This window comes from Nicotiana tabacum, chromosome 10 (genome assembly GCF_000715075.1).
Source record: "Nicotiana tabacum cultivar K326 chromosome 10, ASM71507v2, whole genome shotgun sequence".
NCBI lineage: Eukaryota > Viridiplantae > Streptophyta > Magnoliopsida > Solanales > Solanaceae > Nicotiana > Nicotiana tabacum.
The window spans coordinates 149931545-149953114 of NC_134089.1; the positions used below are offsets into that span (position 1 = coordinate 149931545).

General features: G+C 36.6%; 1 protein-coding gene across 1 annotated transcript; it reads left to right on the forward strand.

Moving 5' to 3' along the window:
• Positions 1 to 1725: 1725 nt before the first annotated feature.
• LOC142165459 (uncharacterized) lies at positions 1726 to 20854 on the forward strand. Its single transcript, XM_075224008.1, has 8 exons — positions 1726 to 2277; positions 2564 to 2743; positions 3444 to 3662; positions 3713 to 3950; positions 4180 to 4331; positions 4392 to 4562; positions 4920 to 5127; positions 20700 to 20854. Exons 1-8 carry the CDS (start codon positions 1726 to 1728, stop codon positions 20852 to 20854), a joined length of 1875 nt encoding a protein of 624 aa, XP_075080109.1.
• Positions 20855 to 21570: the final 716 nt, after the last annotated feature.

A 21570-nucleotide genomic window follows, 5' to 3' on the forward strand; every position in this document is an offset into this window, starting at 1 on the left:
TTTAGCGTTATGAGTATTCTTTTGTTATTATAGTCTTATGTTGTGTATCGATCTCATTTGTCAAAGTTGGAGATAAATTAGTATTTCTAGTGGTTAGTTGGTGGTTTAGTTATGGTGGAGACTTGTATTGGTTGTCAATTATTTGGTATGATATTAGGATTTTTGGTTGCTGATTTGAGACAGGAAAATTTTTAGGATAGTCCAAAAACATGAAAAACTCTATCTGATTTTCTATAAAATACCGATGAGGCTTACTTGAGGGCACTTGCTCCTAGGTGCCAGTCATGATCCTAAATTAGGTCGTGACAAAGTTGGTATCAAAGCTTAGGCTTTATGTCCCACGTCATGGAGCAATATTTAGTAGAGTCTTGTTCAAGGGTATGTAGGCGCCCATACTTATGATCTCGAGGCTACTGAACATTTAGGAATGTTTTACCTTTTTTCATTCTTTGATCGTGCGTTGAGATAACTTGAGATTAACTTTGGAGTATTTCTTTCGCAGATGCCTAGGACACGCACACCCTCATCTGCTGGACGTGGTGCTGGACGTGGTACTACCCTGGGTGGAGGTCAAGTTGGGGTTCATCAAACTAGAAGACAGACTGCTCCTCAACCTGAAGTTGGAAACATGGGTCAACCCCAAGATTTATGCCAGATCAAGTGCAAAGGCAGGGAGTTCAGGACGCTCTACCACCAGCGCCAACTGTTGTACCTATTGTTGCCTTACCTACCGACACAGTGGTAAGGTTATTGAATGTGTTGGAGGCATTGATGCCTACTCAAGGTGGAAGTTCAGCTCCTCAGGCTACTTTACAGATACAAGCACCTGCACAGACTCAGACTTTTGAGAATAAGGAAGTATCCCTATAAGAGTTCCTGAAATTGAAATCACAAAAATTCACGGGTTCCGATAATTCAGCAGATCCTCAAAGTTTCTTGGATGGGACACTCAAGGCATTACGTGCTCTAGGATGTTTTAGTGAGAGAGTTGTGGAGCTCGTAGCATACAAACTATAGGATATGGACAACACATGGTATGAAATTGTATTGCTAGGAAGGCCAACAGGAGCAGGACCACTGACATGGGATGAGTTCACTAAGTTGTTCAAGAATCATTTTCTTCCAGACAACCTGATGCAAAAATATGCTAGAGACTATGAGATATTGGTTCAGACTCCAAATATGGATGTGTCAACATATAACACTAAGTTTTGTAAGCTGGATATATATGCTCTTTACTTAGTGCCTACTGAAAATAGAAGAGCAGGAAATCAGGGACAACAACAACAACAGGGTTCTCAGACAGGGACACATATGTCTTCACAGTCCACATACAGACCACATTTTAGACAAGGTACTAGGGGATCGTCAGCATATGGACATCGTAATTCTGGGTAGATATATGCCACTACTCCACTCTTCCAGACCTGTGGTAGATCACATTTGGGCCAATGTCGTGTTCTAACGGGAGAGTGCTTTCGGTGAGTCCAGTTGGGACATCACTTGAGGGATTGCCCTCAGCCTCTGAGAAATTTCAGCCAGGCTTCTATTCAGTCAGCTGCACCGACTCAGACTACTCGTAATACTTCAGGTGCTACAGGTACAGGAAATAGAGGTCGAGGTGCTGGAGACCATGCTAATGTGAATCAAGGACAAGGGAGTGCTGGTTGAGGTCAGGCGAGAGTTTTTGCATTTACTAGACAGGATGCTCAGGACTTGAATGCTATGGTTACATGTATTCTTTCTGTCTGTTCATTTGATGCATTTGCGTCGATTGATCCGGGATCTACTCACCCTTATGTGTCCCCATACTTTACTTTGAGGTTTAATAGACAGCCTATGCTATTGAATGATCCTTTTCTAGTCGCTACTCCTGTAGGAGAGTCTCTATTAGCTGAATACGTGTATCGTTCTTGTCAGATTCAGGTTGAGGGTAGACATACTCTAGCTAACCTTATTTTACTTGATATGATTGACTTTGACATGCTGATCAGAATGGACTGGTCATCTTCTTGCTATGCTATAGTCGATTGTCATGCAAAGATAGTTAAGTTTGAGATACCAAATGAACCCAGTTTTATTCTAAAAGGGAGTCAAGTTCCAGAGACTTGCAAAATTTTATCTTTTATGAAGGCTCAACGACTTCTAAAGAAAGGTTGCCTGGGTCTCTTAACTATTGTAAATGACACAAGAAAGGAAACATTTAGTATAGAAAATTTACCAGTAGTGAGAGAATTTTCTTATGTATTTCCTGAGGATTTACCAGGATTGCCTCCAGTATGAGAAATAAACTTTTGGTATTGATTTGCTACCTAACACACAACCCATATCGATAACCCCATATTGAATGGCACCAGTAGAGTTGAGGGAGCTAAATCAATAGTTACAAGATTTGTTAGACAAGGGTTTTATTAGACCTAGTGTATCACCATAGGGTGCACTAGTACTATTCGTAAAGAAGAAAGACGGATCCCTGAGAATGTGCTTTGACTACATGCAGTTGAACAAGATAACAATACACAATAAATAACCTTTGACTAGTTTAGATGGCATGTTTGATCAGTTACAAGGAGTTTCCCACTTTTCAAGGATTGACCTCCGTTCTGGTTATCATCAACTTAGAATCAAAGATGAAGATATTCCTAACACTGCTTTCAGAACTCGATACAAGCACTATGAGTTTCTTGTGATACCTTTCAGACTAACAAATGCTCCAGTTGCATTCATGGATTCAATGAATAGGGTGTTCAAGCCGTTTTTGGATAGATTTGTAATAGTATTTATTGATGATATCCTGATATATTCTCGTAGCCAAGGAGAACACGAGAATCATCTCAGGACTGTTTTGTAGACATTGCGAGAACATCGGCTTTATGCTAAGTTCTCAAATTGTGAATTCTAGCTAGACTCGGTAGCATTTCTGGGACATGTTGTGTCCAAAGATGGAATTATGGTAGATCCTAAGAAGACCGAAGTTGTGCAAAATTGGCCCAAACCTACTTCTCCTATAGATATTCGCAACGTTTTAGGCTTAGCAGGCTAATACATGTATTTTGTGCAGGATTTCTCCAGATAGTAGCGCCGCTGACCAAGCTAACACAGAAAAATGCAAAGTTTCAGTGGACGGAGAAATGTGAGCAGAGCTTTCAAAAACTCAAAACATGTTTGACAACTTTACCAATATTAGCCTTGCCATCAGGTTCTGGAGGATTTACAGTATTCTGTGACGCCTCGAGGTGGGATTAGGATGTGTTCTCATCCAAAATGGTCGTGCTATAGCTTATGATTCGAGACAATTGAAAAAGCGCGAGCAAAACTATCCTACACATGATTTGGATATGGCTGCAATGGTATTTGCTCTAAAAATTTGGAGGCATTATCTATACGGCGAAACTTGTGAGATTTATACTGACCATAAAAGTCTGCAGTATGTCTTTTAGCAGAGAGATCTGAATCTTTGGCAGCGTCGGTGGATGGAACTACTCAAAGACTATGATTGTTCTATTTTATATCATCCTGGAAAAGCCAATGTGGTGGCTGATGTATTGAGCAGAAAATCTATGGGGAGTTTGGCACATATAGCTCTTGCAAATAGACTTTTGGCCAAGGACATTCAGAGAATAGAAGATATATGTATTAGATTTAGTGTCGGAAATTCAGAGGTATTATTGGCTTGTGCTCATCTAAGTCTTCATTAGTTGGGCGCATTAAGGCCACCCAATATGAGGATGAACGATTATGCAAATACAGGGATGAGGCCTTAGTTGGTAAAAGCAAGGAAATGATTGTTGAAAGTGATGGTGTTCTTCGAATGGGTGATAGGCTCTATGTAGCAGACGTAGATGGATTGAGACATGCTATTCTTAAAGAAGCTCACAACACTAAATACACTATACATCCTGGATCCACAAAAATGTACCATGACCTGAAGCAATTTTATTGGTGGGAAGGTATGAATAAAGATGTTGCTAACTTTGTTTCTAGTTGTTTGACTTGTCAGCAGGTCAAGGCTGAGCATCAGTGACCCGCAGGACTACTACAACAAATTAAGATTCTAGAGTGAAAATGGGAAAGAATTAGTATGGATTTTGTCACCGGGTTACCACGAAACCTTAGAGGTTATGACTCTGTATGAGTGATTGTAGATTGACTGATGAAATTAGCACACTTTTTTGCCAGTAAAGACTACATATGGTAGAGTGAGGTATGCGCAAATATTTATGAACGAAATTGTCCGACTTCACGGAGTTCCAATATCTATCATCTCTGATAGAGGATCACAGTTCACTTCACGCTTTTGGAAATCTTTTCAAGAAGCATTGGGTACACGAGTAGATCTTAGTATTGCATTTAATCTACAGATAGACTGACAATCTGAACATACTATATAGATCTTGGAGGATATGTTGAGAGCTTGCATTCTTGAGTTTGGGGGTAGTTGGAACACTTATCTACTGTTAGCTGAATTTGCTTACAACAATAGCTTCCAGTCCAGTATTCAAATGGTACTGTACGAAACATTATATGGTAGAAGAAGTCGTTCTCCTATCGGATGGTTTGAGGTCAGTGAGACTAACTGATTGGGACCCGACCTAGTACAAGAAGCTATGGACAAGGTCCAGTTGATCAGACAGAGATTGCTTGCAGCTCAAAGTAGACAAAAGTCTTATGCTGATAAGAGAAGAAGAGATTTAGTGTTTACAATTGAGGACAAAGTGTTCCTACGAGTCTCCCCTATGAAAGGTGTGATGCGGTTTGGGAAAAGAGGCAAGTTGAGCCCCAGGTTTATAGGATCGTATGAGATACTAGACCGAGTGGGAGTGGTGGCTTATCGTTTGGCACTTCCTCCTGAGTTATCTTTTATTCACCCAGTGTTTCATGTCTTAATGCTAAGGAAATGTATATCAAACTCATCTCAGGTGCTTGAAGCACCTGCTATACCGCTTGATGAGAAGTTGTCTTACGAGAAGGAACCGATGGCTATTGTTGATAGGCAAGTAAGAAAGCTTCGGTCAAAAGAAATTGTGTTCATTAAAGTTTTATGCAGAAATCATACAGTTGAAGAAGCTACTTGGGAAGTAGAAAAAGATATGCAAGCGAAGTATCCTCATTTGTTTCAGTCTACAGGTACGAACTTGAGTTAAATTCGGGGACCGAATTTTATAAGAAGGGGAGGATATAATACCCTATATTTTAATAAAGGCGTATTGGTAATTAGCAAAATAATAACAATAATAATAATAATAATAATAATAATTAGAAAATAACTATAAAAAAAAAGAAAAAAAAAAGAAAACAAAAAAAGGGAATTAGGATTCAAAAAGGGTCGAAGCCCATTCTGTGGGAAAACTCAAACATCAACGAAAAGCGAAAAAGGGGAAGCAGCAAAAGCTGTGCTAAAGAGAAACAAAGCATTGATCATAAAAAAACAAAAAAGGAACAAGGGACCAAGCTCGGCAGAAGCAAAACGGACAGAGGCGATCAAAAGCAACCACAAAGCGGGTTTACTTTGTTCTAGCAAAGAAATTTACAGAGAAGGAAAACAAGGTAGGTAAATTTTTTAACTTAATTCATAGATTTGATTCATAATTTCCATGGCTATAGAGATAGGGTTGATAATTAGTTGAACAACTAAAATTAATGAATTAATGGAATTCATTGAAATTTTCATGAATCGGTACAGTTTGGGGTATAAACTTATATATTTTGTATATGCCAAAAAAAATATTTCAATGTAATTTTGATAGCAGTGAGTTGGGATACTGAAATAGGTTTTGATATTTCAAGTAGAATAAGAGGGATTTGTTGGGTTATTATAATTCGACGAATTAAGAGCCAAACATTTAAACTCTTAGGGTTGAGCATTCTAAATTAGCTATGAATTAGCCTAAACATGAAAATTAACATGAGAACGATATCATGTCTTTATAGATTGATTGGAGGAATTTGTACGAATTGCTCGAGGTGAATCATTTAGTATTTCGGCACGAGTACGGTGCGTAGTAACCTTACCTTAAATTGTATTTCTACAACTAGCATGATTTTAATATGAGCATGTTACTAACTGATTTGAATTTGCATGTGGGGCACGTCATTTACTCGATGTGATACTACTATAATTATTTTAGACGATTACAGTTATTCTGAATATTCTCATTGTTACTGAATACGTTTACCGTTACTTGAGATAAGATTTACCATTATCGAAAAGAAATTATATGATTTAATAAGAACCAAAATTTCCTATATTGTTTTAAAAAGTTTCTACGAGTATATACGGATTGTAGAGACAAGTATTAATGGGAGGAGACATAGAAGGATCCCGTAGCTAACGGTGGGTTCGTTAGACCTGGTGCACCTTGTATTTAATGATTACCGTTATAGCCCTCGCTAGTGGGAAGGTAGAACTAGCATACCGTTACCGATTTCCCTCGAGTAGGGACTACTGTTATATATGACTTCTTGCAAAGAAGTCCTTAGTTATACCGATTACATGATTCGTTTATTGAGACTTCCCAAAATATGATTACTGATTTTATACAATGGTTACCGAGCTTATTACTGAATTGTTAATTATATTATACTACAAGAAAGCGTGATAAGACTGAAAATTATTTATTGTTTCTGAAAGGACATTTTTATGTTATTTTCTGTTTGAGATACTAGCATGTTTTCTGACTTGTCCCCAATAAAAACGGTTGTGGTTATGTGTTACTACTCACTGATCTAGCGACTCATTCCCTGATAATTTTTTTTACAAAGACAGCAGTTGACGCAGGCGAGGATTTCATTAATTAGAGCACACAAGTTGATAGTTCTCCGTAAGCCTCGCATTTGTTCACGTAGGCGGAGACTTTATTTATTTTTATGGTCTTTCTTTAAACTCTTAGAGTCGCTCCATAGTCATTATTTTAGTGTCATGAGTATTCTTTTGTTATTATAGTCTTATGTTGAGTATCGTTCTCATTTATCAAAGTTGGAGATAAATTAGTATTTCTAGTGGTTAGTTGGTGGTTTAGTTATGGTGGAGACTTGTATTGGTTAATTGACAAGTTGTCAATTATTTGGTATGTTATTAGGTTGTTTTTGAAACACTTTGGTAATGCTCCCAAATAATGAATCAGAGCACATGGCACCATTTCCTTATCTTTGCGCATCCATTTTCTTGCTCGTTAGCGCTGTTTTTTGATTTTTGAAAGAAGGGGCGGAGCTTGAAGAAGCGAAGCATCCCTAGAGTAGCAGTCTATTACGTTTTTTCAGGCCCCTTTGATATGTGCTGATTTGAGACAAGGAAAATTTTGGGATAGTCCAAAAATAGGGAAAATTCTGTCCGATTTTCTGTAAAATACCGATGAGGCTTACTTGGGGGCACTTGCTCCTAGGTGCCGGTCATGATCCTAAATTGGGTCGTGACATTTAACTTAAAGAAAGATGTCAGGATTCATACCGTCAACTCAACTTGTTTGGAATTGAGACATAGCTATTATTGTTGTTGTCGAAATATTATTAAAATATTATCAATTTACCTTTTAAAATGACAATGTGTTTAGAAACTATATATAGCTAAGATCAATTTCTGCACCCAAGAAATATACCAAATGCTAATTAAACTACAGCTTTGTATGGTAGATAGTGGGCTCAATAATCTTTTATTGGCCACAATATATATTTGTGATACAAAATGTAATCAATCGTTAATACCGATATTAAAAGGTAATAATTAACTTCTGAGAAAGTGATGGTAGGGTATAATACCATATTTTAATTGTTTATTGCACTTTAATTTACTGTACTTTCATTGATTTTGAACTTTAATCGCTAGTGTTTTACACTAATTACGTGTTTTATGTCTTGTAGGAGTGATTCCGAGTGATGTAGATATTATGGAACTAATTCGAGTGATTTTGAGCTTTGAAATCTAAGTAAAAGCTTAAAGAATTAAATTGAGATTGCGCTCGGAGGTTGAAAACTACGTATGTACAAGGAAAATGAAAGACAAAAAGTTACATAGAAATGAAATAATGCTGCCACGTTGGGCATGCCAATGTAAGTCACCTGGTGACTATGCAATTGTAGCAGAAGGCAACAAAACCAAAGTCTTTGATAATGAGGCTTAATATCACACGTTTAATGACGTGAATAACTAGGAGTTGGAAAAAATTCAATGAGGCAATAACTTTGTCAATTTTTTGAAGAATCCTACTAATGCGATGCACTATGCGACGCTCATCGCGCCACGCCTGTATAAAATATGCCTACATCTTCAAGTGTTGAGTTCTCTGATAAAGTCCACTACTATACCACATGGCGCGTTGCCCCATGCGGCACGTCTGTGCAGGAAAAAGTATTTTCGTCTTGACCCGACCCTACTTGGTATAAATATATGTAAAAATGTATTTAGAGTAACTTTTGACAAACTTTTGGTCTCGCACAGAGCCGCCGTGGAGGCCGGGTTTCATCTTTTCTTCCATCAAACTTAGTAATTTTTATGTTCCTTTGTATGATTTGTTATTTTGTTATCATGTCTATGTGAAACTAAACTTCATGTTCTGGAATTGTGGTTCTTTCATGACTATTGTTATTCGAATATTGATTTTGGTTTTTTAGTTTATCGTATTGGTTTATTTATTCAATCTTGCGCTTAATTATTTGGTTGATTGATCACCAATTAAATATTATCTACGAATCTACAATTGAACTCAAAAATAGAAATTCTAGATTGCATATAGGATTGAGTAGAGCAAGTTCTTAAACCTGGGCATCGGAGAACGAATTCGCGGTTGGGATAGACATATACCTAATTGCCTTGCTTGGTTGATTTATAGGAATTATAAACACATTCTTGTTAGTTCTAATTCCATAGACACATAGGCATTAGGTTAGCTTGAATATGCGAGTAAGAACTCGACAGATTCTTATGAGCAATATTAACCTTGTTAACCAATAAACTGGATAAATTAGTTAGTCAATTCAATTTAAGAATACAATAGGAATGTTAAATAGCCCATAACCCTAGATCGTTTTCATTACATTGATAATATAAAAAACTGCTCTTCCCCTATTTATAGTTCATTAGTTATTTTCTTTTTAGTTTAATTACTTTAGCATCTCCACTTTTGGGTTTAATACTTGTTTAGATAATTATGATAGTCTAATTTAGTTAATAGTTAATCACAAGTCCTCGTGGGTTCGACATCCGACTTTTGGTCACTTTATTACTTGACGACTGCGTATACTTGCGTGTGCGTTTGGCTGCAACAAATTTTTTTTGACACCGTTGTTGGGGACTTAGAAATTAGCTATTTTTCTAGATTAGACATTTTTTATCTATTCATTTTTGTTTTAGTTTAGTTAGTATTTTTATTTATTTTAGCATGGCATCCTGGAATGAAAATTATTCGAATGATGGTTATTCTTATTTTGATGATCCTTTCCATATTGTGGAGGACCCCACTGGTGGAAAAATTGTCGGAATGTTCCTGATAATGAGTTGTGCGCACAATCTCAATCCTTTGAGTGAAATATTTTTAATATGTGTGGTGGTCAAGATGACCATTGGGATGGTTGTCTTAATTCTGTTCATCCTTCTCTGAGCCCTTATTATGATCTTTCTAATAGTATTTGTAAGTTTGATAGGGGCAATGAAATGCATGATATAGAATATGATGCATATATTAGGGATATTCTGAGGCAAGTAGCATAGCAACATGATGAACTCAAAAAAGATATAAAAAGAATGTGGGCAACAATCACAAGAATGAAGGCCAATATGGAAGAATTAAATGAAGAAAGCGAGTACTAGCAAGAGATTTTTTTTGAAAAAGAAGATATTTTGAGCCAAACATGGCTGGTAGAACAAGCTAAAAGTTTGGAAATATATGAAACTCAACGTGAGAAAATTCCAGATGGAATGAAAGACTTAATAGAAGAAAGAGATGAACTGGTACAAGAGAACAAAAATTTGGCACGGCTATTCATAACTTGGAGGCTCAATTAAATGTAAAGGTTGCTGCATCTAACGCCCAAAAAAATAGTAATGATTTGTGTGAAGCTGAAAAGGAGCTTATACGCCAAATTGAGGAGCTATAAGTGGAGACCCAATCACTCGACCATACTTTTGTTAATGATGCCCATGTTGAGAAAAGTACACTAGAGCCATGTGAGGAAGTAGATAATATTATAGTTGAAGACTCTAGTGTGTGTACATATGAGGATGTAAATAGTGACGTAATTCTAGAGTTGGGGCGTACTGGTCCTTATTCCATGCATTTTTCGACATTGTGTTCGAATGATGATATGGTAATTGAGTCATTCGAGCCTTTGGAGGAGCCAACGGATGAGGAACGGGGTGCTTACATTCTTGAATTCGTCATGCCAGAGAGACAGAATTACATACCTTATCCGAAGGCCAAGAAGTGTAGAATGCGATATTGGTTGCTTGGACCAATTAAATTTGTCTCACTGCCCCGGAAGCATAATAGAAAGCTTGAAGCCAAATTAGGGGTACAGTTCACAAGTTCGAGGAGGAGGAAAAAGTGGTTCATGTCGTGTCGTAACGTTAAATTAGGTGCTTGTTGGGAGGCAACCTAACTTTATTAATTTTTTTTTATTTTTGTTTATTTATATATTTATTATATTTTTAGTATTGTATTATTTTGTAGGATTATAAGCAATGGAAGAAAAATCATTGGAAGAGTGCAAAAGCGAGCTAAATGGTGAAGACTAAGTGTGGGGTACCCATACAAAGGACCATGCATGGAGGAAGTCTAAGTACCCCATGAGCTGTCATTGCTTCGAAAATTTGGCTTTTTAGGAAGTTTCTTGTCCACCTATATTATTGTTTTGCTTTATTGTGCATCGGGGACACTGCACTCTTAAGTGTGGGGTGGGTGAATTCCTTTAGATCATTAGTAGTATTATATTAGTATGTTAATTTCTTATTTTTTTAGTTTCATATTTTTGTTTTTTATAGTTGTGTAGTATTTTAGTAGCTCCTACCAAAAAAACAAAAAATTAGAAAAATTGGACATTTTCCGACAATGGATCTCATTTGACAGGTTTCTTGAGGGATTTAAAGTCGAAAGGAAAAGGATAAAAAGTTCTTTTGTTAGGTAGTGTAATAATTCTCCGTTGGTTTTTCTTTGTGCCGCGGTTATTTTTTAAGGATTTTATTTGAACCTGGTGTAATTTGTTTTTATTTTTTGTTAGAAGTAGAAACCTTGTGCTATGAATTGAAGTGAAGCAATATCTCTTGACTTTTTTTATGCCTTGAGAATAGTGAGTAACTTTTGTTTTGACGCTTAGGCTCAATTTTTGACTATTGTATACGTATTTTAAATTGTATGATCGTAACTTTGCTTAACTACTTTGACTGGAGTGTCCTGATGAGTCCAATCCCGAGTGAGTTATGTTCCATGTGTGTGTGAGGTTTGTGTGTTATTCTATGCATTGCATTTGATGTCTAAAACTTACCCCGTGTGTTTGCAAAGCGAAATAGTAGTTTTGTTCAGTCTTGGAAATGATATAGACATTTCTTTGTTGAGCCAGATATATATATTTTACCTGCCTAACTGTTATATATCGTAGTTAATCCCTTTGAGCCCGTAATCCTGTTTCTTTGGCAACCACATTATAAGCCATACCCATTTGTTTGAATTTATCATCTGTTTGAACCTTTTCACCTCTCATGCGCACTTGATTTGTAATGAACTTTGTAAAAGTTAAAGTGTGGGGGTGGTTGGTTTGAATTTTTAGTGGAGCTAATGAAATAAGGAGAAAGGTACACTGTTTCGAAAAAGTAAGAGCTACTTGAATTGAAAAAGAAAGAACAAAAATAGTTGTATTGCTAGAAAAATATTCCTTGATAGTGCTAACTCCTGATGTAATTGTGCTTAAAGAAGTAGAGAGTTAATATATATTGATGTGAAGGTGGAGTTATGATTTGACATAAGTGTGGGTTTTTAAATGTTAAAGTATATGTATTAAAGTGCTTAGGGAGGTGGAATCACTATTATATCTAAATGTAATCATACCCGTCCCGCAACCTACACTACAACCAATTAAAGTCCTACTTGATCCTAGACTGAATGAGCTCGATTTGTAGAGTAGTACACTACGGCCAAGCCTATGGTACTTCGTTTTTGTCATATGAATGTTATTTCTGAGAGTGAGTGAATTCTTTCTATCTTGAGTTCCTAATTGTTCTTAAATTTTATTGTGTGTGGAATTACTCTCTTTTATTGTGTGAGGGCACCTGATTCATGAAGGAAAGGTAATGTCATTGACCTCTATCTTAGAGTAAGTTAGTGAGTTGTGAATAATGCGTACTTGTGAGTCAAAATCTTGAGGTGAAGATGTTACATTCTTGTGCTTAGTCTATTTTAAAGATTCTTGGTATGATGAGTTAGGAGAATTGTTTAAAAAGGTCTTGTCTATATAAAATGTAGTTTGATTGCTCGAGGACAAGCAATGGTTTAAGTGTGGGGTGTTGATGGTAGGCTATAATATCGTATTTTAGTCGCTTATTGCACTCTAATTTACTGCATTTTAATTGAGTTTGAGCTTTAATCGCTAGTGTTTTGTACTAATTGCTTGTTTTATGCCTTGTAGGATTAATTCCAAGTGATGTAGATGTTATGGAGCTAATTCGAGTGATTTGAAGCTTTAAAGTCTAAGTAAAAGCCCAAAGAATTAAATTGGAATTACGTTCGAAGGTCGAAAACTGCATATGTACAAGGAAAATGAAAGAAAAAAAGGTTACATAGAGATAAAATAGTGCTGCCACATTGGGCAGGCCAATGTAAGTCACCTGGTGACTATGCAATTCAATGCTGTAGCAGAAGGAAACAAAATCAAAGCCTTTGATTACGAGGCTTAATATCACATGCCTAATGACATGACTGACTAGGAGTTGGATAAAAATCCATCAGACAATAACTTTGCCAATTCTTTGAAGAATCCTACTAACGCGACGCACTGTGCGACGCTTACCGTGCCAGGTTTGTACAAAATATGCTTATATCTTCAAGTGTTGAGTTATTTGAAAAGTCCATTAATTCATCGCGTGGCACGTCGCCCCATGCGGTGCTCCTGTGCAATTTTTATAGAGTTATTATCCCAATTCGCAAAGGAAAATGTGTTTTCATCTAGACCCGACCTTACTTGGTATAAATACATGTAAAAACATTTTTAGAGTAACTTTTGACAAACTTTGGCTTAGGGAGAGCACAAAGCCGCCGTGGAGGCCGAATTTAATCTTTTCTTCTACTAAACTTAGTAATTGTTATGTTTCTTTGTATGATTTATTTTTTTGCTACTATATCTACGTGGAACTAAACTTCTGTAAAACCCCAGAAAATTTTGAAGTACTTAAGCGCTATTAAGAAAGTTTACGTGCGCTAATTATATTATTTTGTCTGTCTACGAGGACTATTAATATGATAGATATCAATTGAATATGATAATAAGTGTACAAGTCATATTATAAGTGGTTTGGGATCTAAGGAGAGGCCTAAGTCTATGCCAAGTTGAAAATTTTCATTATAGACTAAAGTTTCAAATGAGCACGCACAAGAACGAATTTTGGACAAGCATATCTACATATATATAAAGGATTTATGTGATGGAAAATTATAAAATTAACCATCTTCGAGTCTAGTTTTTAACGCTTCAAACCGTTCGTTATTTGGACACTCCTGCAAGAAGTTATGACCAAATTGCCAAAATCTGGCAGAATTTTACAGTACCAGCGCTCCGTACGGTGCCCGGTGCGGCGCGCCTTGAGGAATTACAGAATACTCCAAAAAACGTTTTCCAGACAAATTTTTCACTACTGCACCACCCCACGCGGTGCGACAGTGCAAATCTAGTTTTTTTTTACACGACCCCATTTAATTTAACTCGTTTGGGGTTTATTTTTTTGGGATTTTCTGGTGCTTTTAGAGAGTGGAGGAGCAACTCTAGAGAGAGGAAGAAGCTCAAGTGCCTTGTTCATCAAAAATCTTGTCCAAGCCTTGAAATTCAACAAGAAATCCCTCAAGTTCTTCATCAAAGAGGTAAGGTTCTATACCTTAGTCTTCAATTTCGTTTTTGGCTGATTGTTTAGCAAGAATTCATGGGAAAACTTGAGATAAGTCACTTGTGGTCATTGTTAGTCAATAATATGGGATTATCATCGAATATTCCCACTAGATTACTTGTTTTTGGGGTGAAATTCGAAGGTTTGGAGCTAGGGATTTGAAATTTTGATTTGAGGATTTGGAGGTCGGGTTTATGTCGGAATTTGGTGAAATTTTTATAATTGAACTCGTGGTAGGATGAGTGTTCATACTTCGTAATTTTTGTCGTGTTCCGAGACGTCAATTTTTGAGTGCAATTTCAGATTTTGAATGAAAAATGTAGAATTTCATATGGAATTAATTCCTATAATTTGTATTGACTGAATCGAATTAATTGTTCGAGACGTTTGGAGACCGGTTTGAGAGACAAAGACATTTTGGAGTAGAGTGTTGCTCGTACTGAGGTAAGTAACATTTTTAAATCTGGTCCTGAGGGAACGAAACCCCGGACATTGTGCTATGTGATTATTCTAGAGGTGAGGCACATGCTAGGTGATGGGCATGTGGGCATGAACCATGGGGATTGTGACTCGGTCCATCCCGTGAAGTCGTAAATTGAAGTAAATTGTTGTTAGCTATATGTTTCTCTCAATGTTATAGAGATTAGACTGAAATCCATGTTTAAAATAATGCTGAGGCTATATGCCAGTATTATTGAGACCCATAAATGTCATATTTCTATTAAATTAATTATTTAAATAGTAATTTCACACTCAGTCATGTTCATATCATATCTCAGTCTTTGTTGTTATTTATTGATACACCGTTTCATCATTTTAGGCCAATTTTCATGATTACTGAGAGCCTCTGAGACTGGAGAGATTTATGACTAAGTGAGGCCGAGGGCCTGATTGTGAGATATTGATACTATAGCATGTGAGTTATCCGTGCATCACGTGAGTTGTCCGTGAGGATCCAGATATTGATACTATGGCACATGAGTTATTCGTGCGGATCCAGATATTGATACTATGGCGCATGAGTTGTTTGTGCGGATCCAGATATTATATTATAGCACGTGAGTTGTCCGTGCAGATTATAGCGCTTAGGCTGAAGGAGCCCCTCCGGAGTATCTACACCCCCAGTGAGCGCATGTACCTATTGAGTGTGAGTGCTGAGCAATGAGAGCCGAGTGATTGAGTTGTTGAGAAGAGTTGAGTGATTGTTGCCTTGAGAGGCTGTACTTCTTACATTTGTTGTTGCACTTAGTTACTAGCTGTCATTGCTCTGAAATCTCTGGAAGATTCTATATCCGGTTTTTACTTGAAATGTCTACTTCTTGTTGAGATTACTGAAAATGAACTATAACTGTGTAACTCTTCACTACCTTTTTGTTACTTATTTATTATTGTTACTTACTGAGTTGGTTGTACTCATACTATACCCTGCACCTCGTGTTCAGATCTAGGTTCTTCCGGATACAGAAATTGTTAGATCTCAGAGTATTATCAGTTAGAGACCATCAAGGTAGCTGCTTGGCATCCGCTGACCTTGACTCTCTTCCTTTCGGTTATTGTACTGTTCTATATTTAGATAGTGCATTTATCAGACAAACTTTGTTATTTGTTATTATTTAGATTCTCATGTAGTTAGTGACACCGGGTTTTGGGAATTTATTTTTATCAATATTTGTGGGATGTTATATTAAATCAGAATATTATGTTTTCAAACTTAAAAAGAATTGTGGGTTATTGAGGTTGTCGGCTTGCCTAGTATTGAGATAGGATCCATCATCACAGGTTAGGATTTTGGATCGTGACAAATTGGTATCAGAGTCCTAGGTTACATAGGTCTCACGAGTCATGAGCAAGTGTCTAGTAGAGTTTTGTGGATCGGTATGATGACGTCCATGTTTATCTTCGAAAGGCTACAGGTCATTTTAGGATAAACTTCCCATCTCTCTTTCCTTATCGCGCGACATTGATTCAGCTTGAAGCATACCTCTTTGAATTTTTTCCACTCATCTGCATTTGTATGTGAATGCTCGGTATCAACTGTACATCAACGACTTGTAATTCTATGAAGGAGGTGCAAGATGTATTTCTATGTTTTGGAGAAGAGCCAATCTGGAGGACTTGAGGCCAGGTCTAGACCGCAACTAGGCTCGGTAGTTTCAGTGGTGAAAATTTGTGCATTTGGATTTATATGCCTGACAATATCCTTATGAATGGAATTTGTGACTCGATGAGTGGATATATGGCTATATAATAAGTATTATGTGACTGCGCGAAGTGTTCAGATGGTTTGAAAGTGACAAAAAAAATGTTTGCTTGAGATGTAAAAAGGACTATTGGGTATTTGACTTCTGTCTCGGTTTGACGTAAAATCTTGAGTTATATGTGTTGAGATTTGAATTTGAATTAATTGAGAAAGTTGACTTGACTATCACGAGAATGAAGGCAAGCTAAGCAAATGAAATTGAAGTACTACATGGCTTGTGTTGCATGATCTTGTGAAGAATTTAGTCAAATCTCACTACGGTGTTATGACAGTAATTGAATATGGGTATTGTAAAATTATTAAATATTTTGATATATGGCTTTGAGATAAGTGGGGGAGCATGCTATTGAAATTAAATCAATTTCATGGTTAAAGGTTAAATTTAGGTTTGATCCGAGACATACTTGTGGGTTAGTTATGACTTGCAGAGGTCGAGATCGAGAAAGACTAGAATAATGAAATTCCTGAATACGGGTTCTATTGCATTTTATACGTATAAATAAATATCATGGGATGGGTGGGTTGTTAGTTGTGAAGAATGTAGTGCGCATAGAGTATGTATTTGATCGATGGTGTTAAAGCAGGGTTACTTCTTTGGGTTTTGTTATACTAATGGGACATGTGTCTTTTGGCCCATTTGGGTGGTGCAATTTAAATTTGAGCAGAGTGGATGACTCTCGAGAAGGTTAGTTAAAGATTTATATGTAACAATTGAAATTTTTTTGGAATTGTATATAACTAAGATCGGAGATTTGCATTGGATGGTGACGGGATTTGTGCTAATTCTGTATGACAGTGGATTCTACATTCCAATATAAGGAAGGTAAAAGAATAATTTTAAATTCACATAAAGTACTTTCAGAGTGGGTGTTTCGGTTGTGGTACTTACAGAGGGTTCTTAAGAAGAACACAATGGCTTATGGGCCTTAGAGCGGTGTCATTTTATGTTAGGATGTCTTGTAGTGAGCTTTGGGTAAGGATCATAGTGTTCTGACAAGGAGAAGTGTCAACTTGAGGTAATTCAGAAGAAACTCGGAGAAAATAGGACAACTAGGTAGTAAGATGGATCTGTATGGAAATGATATGCTTGGTTATTTTGGTGCTTATGATGAGGTGGGGCTTTACAGGTGTTTTGTGGAAATATTCTTGGAGTTGGTGGCAAGCACGACTTGGTTGAGTTAGAAGTATTCAATTTTGATTGTTTCTACCATGGTTTGAGCAGGATATTTTCTGCCGATATGAGGAACATGTTGTATATTGTGATTTCCTCCTGGATGGGAGCAAATCAAAGGTTTTTAACTAATTAGTATGTAAATTGTTGGTAACTCGAAATTGATAATGAGATTTTTGTGCTTGCCACATGATGAAATAATGGACGTGGTGTGTTGTGTGAGATTAAGATTTTCATGTACGGGGTGGCAGTTCATTCTTGAAGGGAAGGTCACGAATTCTGGATAGAATACTATGTTTCAGATATTTAGATGTTCATTATTATTGCGGTACTCACGCGGTTGATATACTGCTGATATTCAAATTATTTCTATGTGGTACGAACGAATTATAGAGGTATCCATCATAGGATGATCGTGCATGAAAGATGTGTTAGTCATTAGAGTGTTGGAGTTGGGGCCAGTCACAGTGATTCATGTATTATATGATTTTGGAGACCGGGAGTTCTCAAAAGCATATTGTTTCGGGATTGCGGCATGTTTGAGGTGAGTATTTTATTTAAACTCAGTAGAGGCAATAGTGTGAGCACATGATTTTTGCTTCACGAAAACTACTCCAAAAGAAATCAAAAATAAAACAAAATTCTCTTGGTGTGCAATTTTTAGGATTTACGTGGCATTTTTGGATAATTATTGGTGTTTTTGTCTGTGAATGTTTCCTATTTTAATTAATTAAAATAAAACAATATATATATGTTGCATGCATATTTAGGATTTGATTGTGCGATTAGGAATTAATTAAACCATAATTTGGTTTTTAAAAGAAGAAAAATATGCATTTAAAGTGTGCCATCGTGTTATTTTTTTTTTAATGTTTTAACTTGGGTAATAATTGTTGTTGAGAGTTAATATTTTGTAGTTTAATTTTGGTTTTACATTTTTATTTTTAGAATTTTTGTTAAGTTGTTAATTAAAAGAAGAAAATGAAAAGAGTTGAAAATATAAGGCAAATCGGATCTGGGCCAAAATTTAGACCAAAAATCAAGCCCAAATATTCAAAAGACCCGGTCCAATCAAGTTCAGCCCCTGCATAATTGAAAACGACGCCGTATTGACACTTTCCATTTGGACCGTTGATCAAATAGATCTGACGGTCCAGTTCAGTTCTTTCATTAAACCAAACGACGCCGTATGGTTGTATTTGATCGGGATCGTTCATTTCTTTTGATCTAGTGGCTCCTAAACCTTACCTTATGACCCGACCCACTCCCATCTGAGATCGACCCAATCCCCACTAAATCAAAATGGCACCGTTCCCTTAAGTGAAGGGATCCTGGCCATAAATCTCACCTGATCCAACGACCAGGATCCATCCACACCTCCCCTATATAAACTTAATCTTCTACCCCAGCCCCCCAAACCAAACACCCCCCCATTTTCCTGTTCATCATCTTTTTCAGAGAAGGACCCCAAACCCTAGCTGCCCTAGCTCCCCTTCGCCTGAAACCCGGCGACAACAACGCCGACGGCCACCACCTTAACACCATAAGACCATCTGACCACCCCCATTCCAAATATGCTACTCGTTTGGTTCGAACCTTCCCCCATTTTCTCGAATCTTCATTTGAATATTCGAGCCAAACGGAAACCTACACCAACCAACCCTAAACTCACCCCAAGGCACCCCCTAACCACCCTCGTTATGGATCTGTTGGTTGCTCATCTCGAATCTTCATTTGAAGATTCGAGCCAACTTAGATCTACCCCAACCAGTCCCTAATTCACCCCAGTTACTCCCCTGACCTCACTCGTAACCAAACCAAGCTTGGTTTGGTTCGACTCTAACCACAAACCTTCAAGCCCCAAATTAACTGTATGAACCCTAGAAATCCAGAACCTTGGGGTCTGTCCAATTAAACGAAGGGTTGGGGTCTAATAGACCTTAATCAAGGTGTTCTCAGTTGAGAACACTTCGATTAAAGTCTGTTCGACTTCAAAATGTCTGAGTCCGAAGATCGAACCTGGGTCCGCATAATTCTGATATTTTTGAGGTATTTTCTTTTTTTCACTTGTGTCTGTTTATATCTATTTACTTGTTAGTTTAGTTTTATTGGTTTTTTAATTCTTTTTGTCAATTGATTCTGTTCATCTTCAGTGGACCTTTTTTATTTTGGTCCGATTCTGTCATTTTGTTTATGTTTGCTTTAATTATTATATGTTATAAATTGTGTAATCGATTAATAAGTTGCATCGATTAATTAATTTACTGTTAGTCTATGATTCTGTCAATAACACTAATTGCCTATTGCTTTGTTATTGATTTGTTCAGTGTCAATTGTAATATGTAATCGGTTAATTAAGCTTCGTTGATTAGGTCGTTCGTATAGTTTGAATCATTCAGTATTCTGTTGTTTATAGTTTTCAAATTGTTAGTTATCCGATTAATTCAGATTCTGTTTTGATTATGAGCATTGTTGTGAATCCCTGGAACCTTTATATTTGATGTATTTTCTGCCTTAAAGTACTAGCTGAATTGGTTATAGCTGTAATCAAATCAGTTTTGGTTAATTGTTAGTTAAACAAATTTCAGTATTAAGATTTTAATCCAGTTAAATAGTTGTATTAGGAGGCAGTAATATTAAGGGGGTTTCAGGGCTGATTTAGGAATAAAACAGTTAGGTTTATATTTTAGTGTTAGTGCTTTGTTAGTGGGGTATTAATTAATACACTAATGGAGAACAAATGGGAATGGGGGGCTGAAATTAAGGAAAAGCTTTCCTTAGTGGAATTGTAGTGGAAAATTCTGATTTGAATAAGGAAAAGGGTCGGGTAGTAAGTTTGAAAGGAAGGGCAGATGGTTGTATAAAAAGGAGATTGAGGACTGAATTTGAGGGAGAAATTTCTGGAAAAAGAGGGGGAAAAGGGAACTAAAAGAAAAGGAAGAAAAGTTTGAAAGAGGGAGGAGAGATAATTTTCCAGAAAGATAGAGTGTTAAGGCTGAACTTTTACATTAAGAGTTTCAGGCTGTTTTTCTTGAGTGTTTGACAAATCAGAAACTACTGTTTCCCTGCATCTGTCTGCGTTTCATTTTGGTACTACTGGGTTTCAGTTTAGTATTCCCTGGGTTTTTGTTGGTGGAGTACTGATTGCTTTGAGTTCATGGGTTTTCCTGCTTGGTTTTAATCTTTCCTAGGATTTCTGCTATTGTTGGCTACTGGTTTACTGGTTGTTGCTGTACTGTTGTGTGCTGTGTATGCTACTGCTGTTTTCTGCACTGATTTTCCTCTTCTTCTCTTTGCTTTCCAAATACCAGGCACACAAATTGATACACTGGTTCTTGTAGGCTGAAACTTGAAGCATGAATACAAAGAAATGAAGAGTTGATGTTTTAAATTCATAGTAGTTATCTACTTATTTGTATATACATTAGACTACCTCTTTCATTAGAATTATGTAGGTGTTTGTTTATGTATAACTGGACATGCCTTTTATAGTAGTTTAGTGAGAAAACTGCCTATGTATGCTTAGTTAGAAGGATTGATGGTATAGTAATTCCTGTTCTTTTACTTCAGTATTATTTGTTAAATAGTATATATCAAAAGCATGTTAGGCCATTTAGATTATTATTAAATATTCAATAGTTATCTCAATGAACAAATGGCCTGTTTCTGAAACTGGTAGGAACATTGTTTAATTAGATACCATTGGTTAATTTCATGCATGTAAATGGTTTAGGATAAAAAATTAGATTTCCAAGTTCTTTCATTCCAGTAGAATGCCACTTTAAATTTGCAGAAATCTGTTAACAAAATGACACCATTTTTTTGCAAGCTATGAATATGTGTAGAAACCATTAACTAGACCCTATTGGATTAAGGATGGCTGGGGTCCAGTTTTACCCCATATACGTTGGACCCGGGCCCATAAATGGCAAACGGATCACCCTTATTGCATCATTTTCAGAATTAATGAATCGTATTCGAAACTTAACTATAATAACCCGCAAGCATGTAAATAAATTAGGTACTTTTCTTCTTTTATTTTAGAGACGGTCGGAAATAGAA

Excerpts from the sequence above, each read along its gene's own strand:
- LOC142165459 (XM_075224008.1), top strand. The coding sequence starts at position 1,726 with ATGGTTACATGTATTCTTTCTGTCTGTTCATTTGATGCATTTGCGTCG. Across the intron at positions 3,663-3,712 it reads TTAGTGTCGGAAATTCAGAG|GCCACCCAATATGAGGATGA; the intron begins GTATTATTGGCT and ends GGGCGCATTAAG. Across the intron at positions 3,951-4,179 it reads GCAATTTTATTGGTGGGAAG|TAAAGACTACATATGGTAGA; the intron begins GTATGAATAAAG and ends CTTTTTTGCCAG.